This window comes from Lissotriton vulgaris, chromosome 5 (genome assembly GCF_964263255.1).
Source record: "Lissotriton vulgaris chromosome 5, aLisVul1.2, whole genome shotgun sequence".
NCBI classification, from domain to species: Eukaryota; Metazoa; Chordata; class Amphibia; order Caudata; family Salamandridae; genus Lissotriton; species Lissotriton vulgaris.
In genome coordinates, this window is record NC_141693.1 from 1,542,208,395 (window position 1) to 1,542,226,966 (window position 18,572).

At 45.4% G+C, this 18,572-nt stretch overlaps 1 protein-coding gene across 1 annotated transcript in view; it reads left to right on the forward strand.

Moving 5' to 3' along the window:
- LOC147712979 (extracellular calcium-sensing receptor-like) overlaps positions 1–15,773 on the forward strand; it is a 125,223-nt gene extending 109,450 nt beyond the window's left edge. Inside the window, exon 2 of the mRNA XM_086919763.1 lies at positions 14,931–15,773. Within this exon, the coding sequence (XP_086775889.1) occupies positions 14,931–15,773 (843 nt within the window). The remainder of the gene's footprint in view (positions 1–14,930) is intronic.
- The last annotated feature ends 2,799 nt before the right edge of the window (positions 15,774–18,572 follow it).

Sequence of the window (18,572 nt, forward strand, 5' to 3'; positions counted from 1 at the left end):
ACCCTATCACGGAGTCCCACCAGAGTCGCCAACTGAAGTACTAAAAAATAACAAAGGGCTATACCTACCTATAGCCCCAATCCCTTTACCAAATAAATCAGTTGGTTGGCAGTGAAGAATAGTTCAATCATTTATTAAGCAAAATAATCTATAGAGGAGCCTCTCCAATCCTCACCCATCAGGTGTGCAGAGATGACTGTTGGCTCGTATTCAAACATGAGGTTATATACTTTTTGGTTCAAAACATATAATCACAGTAAAGGAAAAACACCAGTTGGCCCCTTGAGCTCCAGGGAAGGACCATTTATGGCACACATGATTAGTTCCACGCGTAACTATTTATTACTGGGAAGGTAAGGAGGGGTGAATCTCTTTCGTCTTGGTGCCCGGAAGTGTAGGAATGCGCTTATCGCACCTAAAGCCAGATGCAACCTTGAGTCTCAAAACAATCAAGTAGACAGCCTACGCTCAGCTGGTCCCAGTAATTCAGATGAACTGGGGCTTGACAACTGCCGAAGACTAACACGTTATCACATCATGTGTTCGAGCATAGGTTCGGAAAATGGCGTCTGTATGGTTCTCGGCCTACTCTGTTAGCAATAGATACACAAGGAGCGAATAAACGTTTCTTTCTCCTGCAAGCGCATATAGATACATATATATTTTTTAAACAAAAGAGGGTACGTATAGATGCATGATGCTAACATAATATAGGTCCGATACTCCTTATGCATGGGAAATCGATTTTTTATCCCTCAGTGCATTGCTGGCGCCCGAGTTATAGTTAGCTCAATTAACTGTAACAGGCAAATTTCTCTGGTTTGATATGAGTCAAATATTCAACTAACTATAACGTCCTTGAAACCTATGTTTTTTTTGTGAATTTCTAAGGTTTTTAAAATGCTAATTCCTAACTATAACTTCTGTAAAACCAATGTTTTTTCAATGAATTTCAAAGGTTTTTTAAATGTTAATTTCATATTTTAATGTTTATAAAGCCTATATTTTTTCTAATATTTTTTAAAAATATTTTGGAACTCTTTAAAAATTATGTAATGTTTTATATCTTCCCCCAAAAATATGTATCTCTTTTTTTTGGGGGGGAGAAAACTGCACTCACATACTGGTAGCGTACCAAGCTCCATCACCACCTGAATCCGATCCACCATATTGCTAAACTCGTAAATGATGTGCATTTCGTATCCAACGGGTTTGTGGCACTGTGTCCCACGTAACATTATATACGCATGAAGTCGACCCAGCTGTTCTTTTGGTATTTGACGGGTACGCAGTACCAAGCCACGTGTTATGTCATGTACGTATTGGGTCGCGCCTGCTGCGCGTTGTATATGCGACGAGTGCACGCCGCCAGGCCCTGTGTTACGTCACAGACTTATAGTGTCACGCCGGGTACACCATTCCCTCTTTTCTTTTTGTCTCAAAGGTTTATCTAAATAACTTTAAATAATATATGAGAGCAAGAGATAATCTAAAATATTTGAATCATTTATATAATTATAACTAATAAACTTATATTATGATAAATATATTTTCAAAATCGTGTCCTGTGTGGCCTCCTTGCACGCTCGTTGCGTGATTGCAATATGACCTTAAAAAAAGCATTTGATTGCCTCATAACATTTCCCATTGTAACAGTTGGACGACCCCACCCATTTTAGTCATTCTCTCTACAGCGTTTGATGAGAGACACCACTTCTGCTTAGAGAGCTTTTTTGGAAAAAATTTTGCCATATACACATATATTATACTACAAACAATATGCAATGATCATCTTGATTAATATTCATGGTCTGCACATCAGCCTTCCACGTGTGATGGCCATGCATCTCAAACGTTACATCAAAAAATAAATGTGTGTTACACGATGCCCCTGGTGTGTGTGTGTGTGCACATTATTGTGCTGGCTTTTGGCCTGGGTATTGGTGGCTCTAAGAAGTATCATCAGCCACGGGCAGAGTGCATATCCTAGCACACATGGGACAAATAGTAAACAGTAAAGTGTAGATTTGTATTGCTGTATGCTCTGTTGTCAGGCTTTACCAATATAGTAGTGTGTTATATGTGAGACTTTCAGATGCATGCTTGACATGCATTGCTTGACTGTAATGAGCGTTATCACTGTGCATGACGTAGCCTCACTGCTGATCCTCCATACATCCGAGCACATTCACATGTGTACGCTTCGCTATAGCAATAATTTCAACAATACCGCACACCATTGACATGCGTATCTGTGCATATCCATAACCTTGACAACGACATGTGATGTTCGCCATTCAATGTTTTCGAACAGCATCTCATTAGGGATAGTTGCCGCCCTCCCGATACATGCTACAGTAGTGTAAATTACACGTTCTGCGACATCAAAACTGCTAAAGAAACACACATAAGTACACTTCCTGGCCTGGCAGGAACTAAACAACGCCCAGATCCCTGGAACTATTATTCACACCACTACGCTGGCCTGGCATACACAAGCCCAGCCCACTTTGCGTACGTATAAATAGGATAACCACAACGCCACATGTCCCAGTTCCTCCACACTGCCCCAGCTGATATGGCCACATCCACCTCGCATATCACAATGCACAATAAGAAAAAGGGATCCATGAGGTGTACACCATCCTGGTAATCAACACTGACTCTAAATTGTGAATACTACTCCCCATCGTGTTTTGAAAGGGATCCATGAGATGTACACCATCCTGCAATCAACACTGCAACTGAATTGTGAACACTTCTGCCCGTGGTGTTTGCACACACAACAATGACAGCAGGTGAGCAGTGGGGCCTGGGTGCACAGCGGCTCCAGTTGAGTGCAGTGCTGTGGGATGGGTGGGCTGCATCAGCCTGAGTGCGCAGGTGCGAACAAGCATAGTTGCCCTGCGTAATGATGTGATCTCTGACCTCATACAGTCACATCTCGGTCTCATTTTAAAGACCTGCTGGACCGTACTGTAGGCCTGAACCAGCAGGCAGGGCTGCCCTACAGACTCATGGCGTTAGCTTTTAGGGCACTGTAGTGAGCTCATTACGAAGTGTACATGCACACAGGCTTCCGCCACTGCATTACACGCGCACAAGATGCTTCTAGCATGGGCTCTGTTTCTTTGCATGTGAAAGTTGGTATAACATATTATTTAACCTTGTGTATTCTTGTGCACTTCAACTCCTCTTTGAACCACGATTACCACTAACAGTTGGTAGATCGTACTTCAAAAACAAAGGATGTTCTCAACTGGTGCTTTCAATTAAGCTTGAAATAAACCTTCATTTACCTCCAGGCGTTTCCACCATTAAATTATTTCTCCCTTTTCAGACACTTAATTGATTGAGCAAAAATGGGGGGAGCGGGTGCTCACCCCGTAATGATGCCCTCAGCATTTTGACGCCTTCCATCATGGTATCAAGACACCTTCCCCGACCGGAGACCTGCTCTCCCACCCTACAAAGGTATCCCGAACTTGTAGCTTGTACCAACACGTTGTTGGACACACCGATGGTGGCAGGTGAGCAGTGAAGCCTCAGTGCGCAGGACCTACAATTGAGCACAGCTCGGGGAAAGGTGCTGGAATGCAGAACCCTGGGTGCACAGGTGCAGGCAATCAATGTTCCCGTAGCTAATAATGTAATCTCTGGCCTCATTCATTTGTTTCATTTTAAGTACTTGCTGGACCACACTCTTTGTCGTGGACCCCAGCATCCTAGACAAACAGGTGACGGGAGGTAAACACAGAGGGCTGGGTGCAGTAGGCTGAAGCTCTGTCTCCTCCTCCCTCTGTTCTTTTGACTCTCCATAATCCTGTGGGGTCATATCTTTGTTGCTGCTGTTGCCGGTGGGGGGCACCCTTTTTCCATACCTCCCCTCAGCCGCCGCAAGCCTCATCCGCGGCCGCCGAGCGAGGGGGGTAGACTCTTGGAACTACACTACCCAGGCGCCACAGCGGCGCCACACGCCGCCCACTGACATCTCGCGCCAGGAGGCGCTCTAAAAGAAGTCCAGCCCCGGTGGAGCGGGGGACTCAATAATCCTGTGGGGTCATATCTTTGTTGCTGCTGTTCCCGGTGGGGGGCACCCTTTCTCCATACCTCCCCTCAGCCGCCGCAAGCCTCATCCGCGGCCGCCGAGCGAGGGGGGGTAGACTCTTGGAACTACACTACCCAGGCACCACAGTGGCGTGACACGCCGCCCACTAACTTCTCGCACCAGGAGGCACTCTAAAAGCAGTCCAGCCCCGGTGGAGCGGGGGACTCCATAATCCTGTGGGGTCATATCTTTGTGGCTGCTGTTCCCGGCAGGGGGCACCCTTTCTCCATACCTCCCCTCAGCCGCCACTAGCCTTATCCGCGGCCGCTCAGCGAGGGGGGGTAGACTCTTGGAACTACACTACCGAGGCACCACAGCGGTGCGACACGCCACCCACTGACATCTCGCACCAGGAGGGGCTCTAAAAGCAGTCCAGCCCCGGTGGAGCGGGGAACTCCATAAACCTGTGGGGCCATATCTTTGTTGCTGCTGTTCCCGGCGGGGGGCTCCCTTTCTCCATACCTCCCCTAAGCCACCGCAAGCCTCATCCGTGAACACCAAGCGAGGCGAGGGTAGACTCTTGGAACTACACTACCGCGGGGCGACACGCCGCCCACTGACATCTCGCCCTGGGAGGAGCTCTAAAAGCAGTCCAGCCCCGGTGGAGCAGGGGACTCCATAATCCTGTGGGGTCAAATCTTTGTTGCTGCTGTTCTCGGCGAGGGGCACACTTTCTCCATACCTCCCTGAGCCGCCACAAGCTTTATCCGCGGCCGCCGAGCGAGGGGGGGGTAGATTCTTGGAACTACACTACCCAGGCGCCACAGCGGAGCGACACGCCGCCCACTGACATCTCACGCCAGGAAGCGCTCTAAAAGCAGTCCAGTCCCGCGACGCGGGATCGCGCACGGGTCAGCCCGGGCAAAGGGCGGGCCCTCTGTGGCCCTCAGAGGCCTGAGGAGGATGGGACGGGCCACACCCCTTGGCTTTTCATGAGGAGGTAAAGCTACCGATTGACTTTTTGTACTGGACAGTAGCACTTGCCTAATAAACTTTATTAACTTTATTACAACCATTCCACACTATGACCCGCAATGGGGTTGCCACTAAAACAGCTCTCTGGTCGGATTCTTGCCCCAGGATGAAAGACCTACACACAAATAGGACACTGTTACCTACGCGCAGAGATGTTGAAAAAAATTTCGACCAGCTTATAGACAGCCTAACTAGTAATCAATCCTCTTCACAAATAACCAGTACAGCGTGTAGCCTCTCATTGTTGGAGGAATTAAATAGTCTGTGTAAAACTAGGTAGGCCCCAGCAGGATTACCCTCCCCGCCAAATAACACTAACCCGTTAGCCCCTAACGAGAGTGTGCTGGAACCCTTCTCCATTTTCACAAAAGCCATTACCCAAAGTATAGTACCCATTTGGGCTACATCTGCCAAAAGGAAGCATGACGGGGATAAGTATAATGGGAGTCAATCTAAAATACAAAAACTACAAAATGGGCCCCCAAGTCCAACTTTGCCTCCTACCAAATCCCCCCCAACTCCAGAGGCGACTAATAAATTAGACGACCTAGCACCCACTTCCCAGATGGCTTTATTGTCTATGATCGAACAACTGATCAAATCTATTATATACCCCCTGATTGACAAAATTAACACCTTGGGAGTTAGACTGACAGGGATTGAGGAAACAATCAAACTTAATTTGTTACCTTCTACCAAAGCTACAATAATCATCCCTTGTCAACTGCTCCCCCGAATGTGCCTAAACCAACCACACAAAACGAAGCTACCCAAACCCAAGTATTAGTTCCCACTTCTTTGCCCTCAAATGTTCCTAAAGCCCCTCTTAAACCCACTATAGTGCACAATATTGTTTCCAGAGTAGACCGCAATAGGGTTTCTCAAATTCATCTACCTCCAGAGGCCGCTCCATTTGTGTGCGTCCTCTCGGGAGTCCTGCAACTCAAACAGGGAAAATCAGAGAGACAACATGACCTGTTAAATAAGGTCAAGTTTTGGCTATCAAAAAACAGACCCCTGCCCCATGATCTTGACGGAAGGATTATGAGCGTGAGGAGAGTGGGCTGGCTAGGTCCCCTCCCAAAAGACATCACTGGTGACTTGGTACTAATAAGATTTAGGAGTAGACATATTGTTCCATACCTCCAAACTTGGCCACCCAAAGAAGGTGATGGTCCCATATCTACCTGGGATCTACACGACTTCTACCCAAGCACCTCATATATCCCAGACCTCAGATCAACGGCTGAGGATAATACCAGGCTGGGTAGAGGAGTTTGCGTACCGCATTGTTGTAGTATCCCCGCGCTTAACAGATTTGATTTACCGCATAATAGTCTTAAGGACTGCAACCCCTATCAACTTTCTTTCTGATGTATTGGAAGAACTGTTTACACGAATCCTGTAAAGTATGTTATTACTAAGATAGTTATATTCATAGGGCAAGCAAATGTTTTTAACTTTTAATCTGCAGATAATTTGTGACTTCATATGTATGTTTCTCTTTAATCATGATTGTATTTTTAACTGTACGCTTTTATGATTTTAAACAAAAATCGAATAAAGCAATCTGAACTGAACTGAACTGACTCCCCTTCTCCCTTCCACCCACTCCCTCTCCCTCCCATTCTCACTATCTCCCTATCATTCGGACTAACGTTCTTTTCCTCTTCAATATGGCACACATACTTATGTTTCATTTTTGTCTTGCAGGTTTTGCACGCTGCTTCCGGAGGAGTCCCACCCACGTGTGTCATGTTATACTGTTGTTTGTTCTAAAAAAACTAGCGTTTCCATTTATTTGCAATGTTTTATTAAAGGTTATTTTTTTCCAATAAATAAGTGAGTGTATAGGTCTTCTTTTTCTGACGACACTTGTCTCTAGTTTATTTTGAAAATCGTCTGTGTTATGAGGGAAAACATTTGTAATTTTGCGGTGCAACTACCAAATATAAACCAACAGACTATTACACAAATGAAGCCTGGGTAGCTCTACAACTGCAAGGTTTCTATGAGTGTATCACTTTATAACAGCATGAGTACTGCCCGTGTGATCATAGAACCAATGAGGCACTGCCTAGGACCACCGAGCTTCAGGGACTGCCGAGTCCCACCCTGCATATTAAAGTAAAGCCCTAGAGGGTGGCGATCCCTGGACTTTAGTTGGCCTCGAAGCCCCCCGAACAATTAGTAAACAATACCCGGGAAGGTGGCAATCCCCTAAGCTGCGAAACATCTCTGAGCCCTCCCGTGCCTAATTTACATGTGACATTAAGATCCCCAGTCCAACAGAGACCCCACAATATAATAATAGGATTGGCCATGGAACATTACCCACCAGGGGCCTCATTTAAAAGAACGGGTGAGAGCCCACTTTTTTTTTTTTCTCTCCATTTTTACCATCTGGATCTGCTCTATTAAAGTGATACGAGTTTAACCTTCTCTCGCTTCAACTAGTCAAAGAAGGATTTGCTATCACAGGATGGAAGCCATGCACCCGCCCTCTAATAGCAAACATAAATGTCCCACGGAGGCACACCCCCGGACATTGTATGAGCTGCGCCTGGGAGGTCGTGCTCCCTAGGACCATGATGCATTGGTTAGTATAAACGCATACTAACATTACTTACACACGTGTAGTGAAGAGGCAGAGGAAGCGCATAATCTAAAAATATAAATCCTACCAGAGGTCGGATGACAGTTCAATGAGCCGACGACCATGGATGAGTAGAAACAACTATACAAAGAAAATGGGTCTTCAGCACAATGCAAGCAACTTTAAAATGTTGGTGAGTTCTGCCTTCTTTTTACCTTCTCCCACTCGTCGACAAATTTATGTAGTGAAGAGGCAGAGAGCAGTGGATCCAATAAGTAGATTTATTACAAGAAAACAAGAAACCTTAAACGCCCATCAACAGGAGCAGACAACCGTCTTCTCCAGCACCGTGTACAAACTCGCCAAGTTTCCCCTCATGTCAACCCTACTTTCTAACATTACATGCGAAGATTCTAGTAATCAATCAATCAATCAATTAATCAATCATCGTATTTATATAGCGCACTACTTACCCAGAGGGTCTCAAGGCACTGGGGGGGGGGATCTGCTACTGCTCGAACAACCAGGTCTTGAGTTGCTTCCTGAAGGCGAGGTGGTCCTGGGTCAGGCGGAGGTGGATGGGGAGGGAGTTCCATTTCTTGGCGGCGAGGTAGGAGAAGGACTGTCTCCCTGTGGTGGCTCTACGGATGCGGGGGACGGCGGCGAGGGCGTGGCTGGTCAAACGAAGCTGGCGTTTGGGAGCGTAGAAGTTGAGGCGGCTGTTGAGGCATCCTGGGCCTTGGCTGTGTAGGGCTTTGTGTGCGTGGGTGAGGAGACGGAAGGTGATTCTCTTGTTGACCGGGAGCCAATGCAGATCTCTCAGGTGTCCGGAGATGTGGCTGCGACGGGGGATGTCCAGGATGAGTCTTGCTGAGGCGTTCTGGATCCGCTGGAGTCTCTTCTGGAGTTTGGCGGTGGTTTCGGCGTAGAGGGTGTTGCCGTAGTCCAGACGGCTGGTGACGAGGGCCTGGGTGACCGTCTTCCTGGTCTCGGTGAAGATCCAACGGAAGATCTTGCCTAGCATGCGCAGGATGTTGAAGCACGACGAGGAGACGGGCGTTGACTTGTCTGGTCATGGAGAGGGAGGAGTCCAGGATGAAGCCTAGGTTGCGTGCGTGGTCTGTTAGTTTGGGTGCGCTGCCTAGGGCGGGGGGCCACCAGGAGTCGTCCCAAGCAGCGGGTGAGGATCCCAGGATGAGGACTTCCGTCTTATCTGAGTTCAGTTTGAGGCGGCTGTTCTTCATCCATTCGGCTACCTCTTTCATCCCTTCGTGAAGGTTGGCTCTGGCGGTGGCGGGGTCGTTGGTAAGGGAGAGGATCAGCTGGGTGTCGTCGGTGTAGGAGATGATGTTGAGGTTGTGCTGGCGTGCGATGTCTGCGAGGGGGCTCATGTAGATGTTGAAGAGGGTTGGACTGAGCGAGGAGCCTTGAGGGACGCCGCAGATGACTTCGGTGGCTTCAGATCTGAACGGGGGAGGCGGACTCTCTGTGTTCTTCCGGCGAGGAAGGAGATGATCCACTCCAGTGCCTTCTCCTGGACTCCGACGTTGCTGAGGCGTTGTACTAGGGTACGATGGCAGACAGTGTCGAAGGCCGCGGAGAGGTCGAGGAGGATGAGGGCCGCTGTTTCTCCGTTGTCGAGCAGCGCTCGGATGTCATCGGTGACTGCGATCAGGGCGGTCTCGGTGCTGTGGTTGGCCCGGAAGCCAGACTGCGAGGGGTCGACGGATCCGTTCGTCTCGAGGAAGGCGGCCAGCTGCTTGTTGACGGTCTTCTCGATGACTTTTGCAGGAAACGGGAGCAGCGAGATGGGGCGGTAGTTCTTGAGGTCGGTGGGGACAGCCGATGACTTCTTGAGTAGAGCGCTGAGTTCGGCGTGCTTCCAGCTCTCCGGGAAGGTAGCGGTGTCGAAGGAGGTGTTGATGATGTCCCGCAGGTGGGGTGCGATGATAGCGTCGGCCTTGTTGAAGACGTGGTGAGGGCAGGGGTCGGTCAGAGATCCGGAGTGGATGGAGTTCATCGTGCGGACGGTGTCTTCGGTGCTGATCGGAGTCCAGGCGCGGAGGGTGGTGGGGGGGGTGGTGGTTCGGTCGTGGTGTTCGTCGGTTGAGTGCTGAAGCTGTTGTGTATGTCCGCGATCTTGTTGTGGAAGTAGGAGGCGAGGGAGTTGCAGAGGTCTTGTGAATGGGTGATGTTGTTGTTTCCGGCGTTGGGGTTGGAGAGCTCTTTGACGATGTTGAAGAGTCTTTGCTGTTGTGTGCGTTGTTGTCCAGTCGTTCCTTAAATGCAGTGTTCTTGGTGGCGCGGATGAGTTGGTGGTGTTTCCGGGTGGCGAGCTTGAGGGCAGTCATGTTGTCCGGTGTTGGGTCTCTGCGCCAGGTTCTCTCGAGGGCTCGGCAGTTCTTCTTGGAGCTCTTGAGTTCGTCAGTGAACAATGGGGCTTTCTTGCTGCCGGGTCTGCTGGGCGGGGTCCTCAGGGGGGCGAGCTCGTCTGCGCAGTCGCTGATCCACTTCGTGAGGTTGGTGGCCGCTTGGCTAGGGTTCGTTGTGCTGGTGGGAGGGTTCATGCTCAGGGAGGACGCGAGCTGGTCGGCTGTGATCTTGTTCCAGTTCCTGCGTGCAGCCTGTTGCTGGTGGTGGTGGATCATGGTCCTTGCGAAGCTGAAGTGGACGCAGCTGTGGTCCGTCCAGTGGAGTCCGGTGGCGTGGCTAAAAGCGATGTCCTTGCTGGATGAGAAGACGGGGTCGAGTGTGTGTCCGGCGTAGTGGATGGGGGTGGTCACCAGTTGCTTGAGTCCCAGGTTGGCGAGGTTGTCCAGCAGGGTGGTGGTGTTGCGGTCGTTGTTGTTCTCCAGGTGGAAGTTGAGGTCCCCTAGGAGGATGTAGTCAGCGGAGCAGAGGGCGTGTGGGCTGATGAAGTCGGCAATGTCTTCGCTGAATTGTGTGCGTTGTCCAGGGGGTCTTTAGATGAGGGTGCTTCTGAGGGTGGTCTTGGGGTTGATGTGGACTTGGAAGTGCAGGTGCTCGGCGGTTGCGAGGGTGTCATCGGTGTTGGTCGTGATGCGGATGGTGTTCCTGTGGACGATGGCGATGCCTCCTCCGGTGTGGTTGATGCGGTCCCTTTGGATGATCTTGTAGCCGTCTGGGATGGCGATGGCGCTGTCAGGCGCGGAGGAGGCGTTCATCCAGGTTTCCGTAAAGAAGGCGACGTCTGGGGCTGTGGTGTCGAGCAGGTTCCAGATCTCGATGGCGTGCCTGTGGACGGAGCGGGTGTTGAGCAGGATGCATTTCAGGTGGCTGCTGCTGTTGCTCGTCGAGGTCTTGGGCACTGCTGGAGTCGTGCCAGTCCGGATGCAGAATTACATACTAACATTCTACTATGACTTACTTTGGAATACTACACAGAGCACATGATTTCACAGCAATGAGCTCACAATTTAGTCTCACGGTTTAATCCCTGAGTCTTCAGACCAGTAGGAGAAAGTAGTTTGCTACCCACTCCCTATATACTATAAACGCATACTAACACTACTTACCCAGTTATACTACAGCGGCAAGTATCCTAGAGCGCCCAAAGCCCATCCCTCAACAGCAATAACCCCGCTTTTATCCACAAGTCTTCACACCGGTAGACGTGAGTACTTCGCTTCCTGATTCTTGCTTCCAGTATAGTATAAGCGCATGATAGTGGTCAGTAGTTCCCTTCTAACTTCCTGTATTGTATAAATGCCTACTAACACTACTTGCACACGTATGCTAAAAAGATCAGAGCACATCAGCAATGAGCTCACGGTTTAGGCTCTTGGTTTCAAGTGATGGACTTATGGATACTGTTGGTCCTATGAGTCTATTTGTTCCTGTTAAATCTTGCCATGAATTTAACCTGTGCTTCATACAATGTGTTCTTTTGATATCCATAAGCAATTTTATACTGTCTCAATCTACCATTCTTTCACTTGTCCCAATAGAAAGGGGTCACATACGTGTAGGCCATCTTCAAAGTGCTTCGGTAATGATTTGCCCACCAAACATGGAGCATGACCCAATGAAGAAGCATGCCGCCTTGGTGGGTGAGGGTCTGTGCATCCTGATAAGGATCCCCCCCTTTGGCCTAAAAAGTGTCAATGTAAATAGGTTGTCATTCTTGAACCTTTTTTCATAAAGTAGTTTCTGAAAAATCACACAATTCTCATTTAAGTGTATCAGGAGAGGGGACATGTGACAAACCGATCTCCCTTAAGTTTGTCACCTTTCTACCGAAAGTCCTAAGCCAATATTTCTGCTCTGGGAGACTCCAAGCAAACAATTTCTTACATTTAAAAGTTAATTTTCCTAAATATTTACTATAAATCCCACTTCACCAGTGGGTTACATTTTTAATAAACGAGAAATATTGGTAGAATCGTCTTTGTAGTTTATTACAAAGATAGCAGAAGTATGCCAATCCAATCCAATCAGCTTTATTCGACAAATAAATGTCATAAAAGCGAAGTACATCTAATAAAACTTATTTTTGTTACTAAAGTTTCAGTGCAGGTATTTTAAAAATACAATTAAAAGATTAACATCAATCTTACACTTGGTGAAAGAACACATTAAACATCTAGAATGATGCATTAAATAAAAATGTTGGATTGTCCTAATTAAAAATACAATAATTAATTAAACATACACAATGATTAAATAGGGTAAGCTACGGACATAGGTACCAAGCAGCAATTAATCAATTGAGAGAAATCTTGGTCTTATAGCCCACATTCAGCTCAAATACTTGGCTACAGCTACTGCAATACAAGGCAGATTATCATTTCGCAATATCTGACCAGCCATGCTCTGCAGAAGTATCCTTTGTTTTAAAGGACAGAACGCATGTACTGAGGAGTGGACAGCAGTGCCCCTGTGTGCAGTGATCAAAAGCAGCAATATTAGTCAGCAAAAAAACTGGAAGTGATTATGTAAAAAGAGTGTTTTTTCAAACACTTATGATAATGTTTAATTGTGGCATTGACTGGAGATGTAACTTCATTAGTCTTATCATGAGCAACAATCTTTTGGGTTTCATGAGATATCTTTCTGACTTGTAAAAGAGGAACATAACCTGTGTCATTACTTTAACTTTAGTCAGTACTTCATAAGTTAATCTTACCAAGCAAATGGCCAATATGAAGGTGTCTTATGACTTACAGAAATAATATTGCTTTTCCAATTGGGGCCCCTATACTTCAGTAGCAATTTTTGCATCACATCAAATAATGCCGTTCTACTAGTAAAATTCTCCTATCAAAAGTATTAATAACCAGACTGACTGAGAGAAATCAAATAAGATTTAATATCACACCCCACATCATGAGCAGCAGCATGATCATCTCTTTGTCCGTCTCTCTATGCATTACTCTAAGAAAGCAACTTACTGCCCACTAATATTTAGGAAAGCAGAGATGAAGAAGTGATTGAGTAGGAGGCTTAAGGCAATATCTGTTGGAAGGATAGCAGAATGACACATTAGTAAGATCAACAGTCAGGAGCATTCAGAAAGTTGTGGACCAACACATATAATAGTCTGATAATTCAATGTAGATAGAATGCCTTGACTACCAGCTCATTTGTATGGTCAATCTACACTCTACAACACTATGGATACCCCAGCCAGTTACATATTTCAGAATTCTTTAATGTATATTGCACGGTAGCTACATTTTATCCGCATTTGCTTATCTGTAGTGTCCACTACCTGCATTTTCACATCTGAATGGTCTTTTTTCACAATTGTCATTAAAATCTATTAATAGTACCTTAACTTCTATCTTTTGGGGGAAAGGAACTAGGGGCCAGATGTAGGTAGGACTCAGCTACCAATTCTTAATTACCGAATTTTACCGATTCGGTAATTAAGAATCGGTAAATAAGAAGGGGGGTATGTAGGAACATCCAGATGTTCCTTTTACCGAATCGGTAAAAATCGGTATTTACCGATTCGGTAAATACCGACCGGTAATGCTCCATTCATTCCTATGGGCTTTGAAGCCCATAGGAATGAATGGGGCATTACCGGTCGGTATTTACCGAATCGGTAAATACCGATTTTGACAAGGGTGCAGGGGGTGTCACTTTGACACCCTCTAGCACCCCCAAAAAAGGTTCGGGGGCCATGTGGCAGGCATACCTGCCCTAAGGGCAGGTCTGCCTGTCATATGGCACAGGTGTGCATGCACACATGTGCATGCACACCGGAATCGGTATTTTACCATCAAATATATTTGATGGTAAAATACCGATTCGGTAAGGGTTGTGGGACTCAGAAGAGTCCCACCTACATATCAAATTTACCGAATCGGTAAAAATACTGATTCGGTATTTTACCGATTCGGTAAATTTACCGATTCGGTAAATTTACCGAATCGGTAAAATACAGGGCCCTACATCTCAGATTGCATTTACCGGTCGGTAATGGCCGAATTCGGCCGTTACCGACCGGTAAATGCCTACCTACATCTGGCCCTAGAATTTAAGTTACCTGACACTGTACTGAAAATAAAAGAAGTGTCATAAAGGTGAATTATTTCAAGTTTAGGGCCTAGATGTAGGTAATTTTATTTTGCCACTTCTTAAATTCAGAATTTTTCCGATTCGGTATTTACGAAGTGGTAATATAGAGGGGGGGTGTAGGTATCACAGAATCGGTAAATACCTGTAAATTCTGTAAATTCTGTAAATACCGATTCGGTAATGCCCATTGATTCCTATGGGCATTGAAGCCCATAGGAATCAATGGGCATTACCGAATCAGTATTTACCGATTCCAGCAAGGGTGCAGGGGGTGTCACTTTGACACCCTCTAGCACCCCAAAACACAGGCATGTGTGCCATGTGGCACACAGACATGTCTGTCTGTCACATGGCATAGGTGTGCATGCACACATGTGCATGCACACCTGGATTTGGTATTTTGCCACCCAATTGGATTGGGTGGTAAAATACCGAATCTGAAAGGCCTTTGGGACTCAGAAGAGTCCCACCTACATCTAGAAGTTACCGATTCGGTAAATTTACTGAATCGGTAAAATTGGCCCCCTACATTCCAAAAACCCATTTACCGGTCGGTAACAGCCGAAATCGTCCGTTACCGGCCGGTAAATGGCCACCTACATCTGGCCCATTGTGAGTACTCAAAAGAGCAGCAGACAAGGTATTTCACCTGAGTATAATGTAGGTGATGCTTCACATATGATATCATTTTGTTCTTCGTCCTAGGTCAGTTACGGCAGCATCCAACCTACCCTCAGCAACAAACATATCTATCCTTCCTTTTTACGAACAGTGCCTAGCGATCTGATGGGAGTTTATGCTATTGCTACCTTCCTGAAACATTTTAACTGGACATGGGTCGGAATTGTGGCTTCGGATGATTACTTGAGCATCATAGGGAGTGAACAGCTCAAGCAGGAAATAAAAAAGACAGGAGGGTGTGTCGCTTTTAATGAAAAGGTATCACCTCAGTATTCCAAGGAAAGAACTATGAGCCTTGTCAACCTGATAAAAAAATCAACAGCGAAAGTCATTGTGATCTATAGTCATGTTGGTTTTATGATACCATTTCTAGAGATGCTTGCTGAAGAGAAACACCTTGGAAAAGTCTTGGTAGGTGCCACACGTTTTTTAATCACCCCTGATTTATTCTCTAGACAAACATGGGAATCTTTGAATGGAACAATAGCTTTTGCTTTTCACTTTGCTGAAATTCCTGGATTTAAAGAATTTGTGCACAACATTCACCCAAATACTTCTCCAACTGACATCTTTATTAAATCTTTTTGGGAAAAAGGATTTGGGTGCAAATGGGGAGACAATATGACCCAAGATGTGGGCTTGCTCAAGGATCAATTCTGCACACAAAAAGAGCAGGTGGCTGATTTGCCTCCCTTCCTCTTTGACTTTAGTAATCTCAGGTTTACGTACCATGCATATCTGGCTGTTTATGCATTTGCGCATGCTTTGAACAAACATTTGGCCTGTGACGTTGTGGACAATGTGCTTGCTGACACACCTTGTGTGAAAATCAAAACATATCAACCATACCAGGTAAAAACAGTTTAAGTGTCACAAAAATGTACTTTCAGCTAGTTTGTTGCAATGAGTACCGTAAAGCAAACCTAAATTATTACTGACTTTACATTCATGGTGGTGTATGGTATGATATGGTTTTGTATGGTATGAGATGGTATAGTATGGATTGGTAAATTATGGTATGATATAGTATGGTGTGAGGCCCGGGTGGAATTATAATTCCGCTTGCAGAACTGACTGAAATTTGGTAACTTTGCATTACGCTTGTAACGTGGAGTTCCTGCCAAATTCCATCAAAAGGGAGGTGGCAGAATTATTCTGCTGTTTGCACTTTGCAAAAACAACCTGAATGAGGTTTCTGAACATGCAGCTGCAAGCCCCAGCAAGGTTTGCCTGCCCCTGGCGTGATTTTCAGTTGCCACATAGCCTTCAAGTGGCATTTTATAAAGCCAGTGGATGAGAGCAGTCATAAAGGGCTGCCATTTGATTGGATTTGCTGCTGCTCATGTACATTTTCTATTTAAGTGGCAGAAAAATCAATTTGAAAAGTTTCATGCCCTTCACAACAATTGGTGCCATTCACACAGATTTTCAGTGTTGCTCACGCTACAGGCACTAAATTGCGGCGTGAGCAGCATATTTTCTACCTGTTGGAGGAATGCCATATAATCTCAGAGTTTTTTTGTTAATTCTGTGGATGCCCGCGGGGTGAAACTCAGTCGTTTCGGGGTACCCTTAGTCAGAACATAGTCTAACAAATACTGAAAATTGTTTACAAACATGTTGCCAGTTGTAGTTAATCCACATCAATTGCAACAATATTCAGGACATAATATTTATGACAAATTACATTTCTGTAGACTGTATTCTGACATAGACCCCGAGTATAATATTACCTGATGTGATATATGATAGACCAGTATAATATAGAATGCATTGGTGTATAAGTTTAGTGTGTGATAATGTAAGGTGTCTTGAGGTGTGGAAAAAGGGTATGGTGTTGGATGTAATAGAGCAGGATTAGATGGGATGAGGATAGGATGGGATAAGATGGAATGCAGCAGGGTAGGGGAGGTGGGGAAGGAAAGTGTTGACGAATTTCTACAAAGATAATTCATGAAAGCTATATGAGATTAGATGCATTGGAACAGATGTATCTGATTTTTTCTGTGATAGATTAAAATGTTACTTTTAGTTTTGATGGAAAATGGAAGGAACCACAAAAAACTGTGGGTGTCTTTCTCTTAACCAATGCTTTTATGAATTTTTACTTCGTCCATTAGAGGCTGAGAGGAGAGTGATGCGGGCTAAATGTGCCATTCAGGTTGGCCGGGCATTGCATTAAACATATCTGTGTACTTGGGTAACAGATATGAAAGTGATCTTAGCCTCCACAATTTGGAACTTAAGTCTTCTCAGCTTATGAGAACCTTAGTAAATGTACCAGGCGATTTTACTGTTCTTGTATCCACATGTTGGAGTTCCTGGAGCACATGGGGCATTAAAAATAGAATGTTTCAGTCATCCATTTTTATGCATGTTTATCACTAGCGATGATGGTTATTTGACCATCTTCAGTAAAGGTTTGTGTTACCTTCAATGGGGAATGTAATCTTTGTAACTTTTGGTTTACCTGGATACCCTTTTTTGTTACTCTGAAGAATGTTGACAAAAAGAAATCATAGCAATTTATCAGTATGCTGTGAACTATTAGCAATGAGCATTTTTAATGGTACGTGTTAGACCTGCCAGCCTTATGATGGTCTTCCCCCAAACATTTTGCCTTCTCCCCTCCTTTATTGCTGAATTTGTTTATGTTTGCCTTGGGTCTCTGCACTTTAGCACGGCTAACCAGTGCTAAAGAGCTTTAACTCACTCCCTAAAACATGGCAAAATTGTCTTACACCTTATTGGCATACTTAATGTACTTATTGGTCCGTTGCAAATTAATTTACCATGCACCCAGGGCTAATACATTAAATGGTATTGATGGGCCTGCCACACTTATTGTGCAATCTACTTCAATTCCTACTTAAAACATGTCCCAGGTCTTAAATTGCAGCCTTATGCAGTAGTGTTAAACTGCCAATTCGGCTTGCGAAAATAAAATCCTTTCCAGGCATCATATTCCCTTTTTAGTACATATAAGTTACCCCTAAAGCAGGATGCATTGTATTTAAAAAGTTGGACATGCATGTTTAAGTTTTACATGTCCATGTAGTGAAATTCTCAAATTAATTTTTCGATTTTTTATGAGGCCTATCCCTCAAATAGGATAACATTGGGGTCCCTTATTAATTTGATAAGCTGAAACTTTGGGGAGCAGACAGAAACATCATATTTGGAGTCTAAGGATTTGCAATTTAAAATCCTCTTTAAGGGTAAAGTTAGATTTTAAGTCACAATTCATGCACAGTCATTAAAACGACCCTTCAATCAAACCTCTTGAAAGGATGTCAACAAGGCCAACTGCTCCAGAATTCAGATTACAAATTGGGTTTACAAACACTTTTTGGTAAGAAAAGAGACTCTTTTTTGCACTACACCAAGACAAGACACCCCTGTCCATCCACACAACAGAAAACACCCCTGAAGACCACCCCAACATCTACCAACGTTTTCTAAGTTATGTATTTTTTCATTCTTGTACACCCTCAGTTTAGCAATGGTGCTCTTTCGGCCCTCCAGAGCCCATAATAATCATAGCTTCATAAAAACCTACATCGACATTTTTGCAACCCTTTTACAGAGGCCTTTCTCATCTAACTTACATCTATGCTGAATCAAACACCTGCATTCCTCATGCTCTACACAGCACACTCCTACACA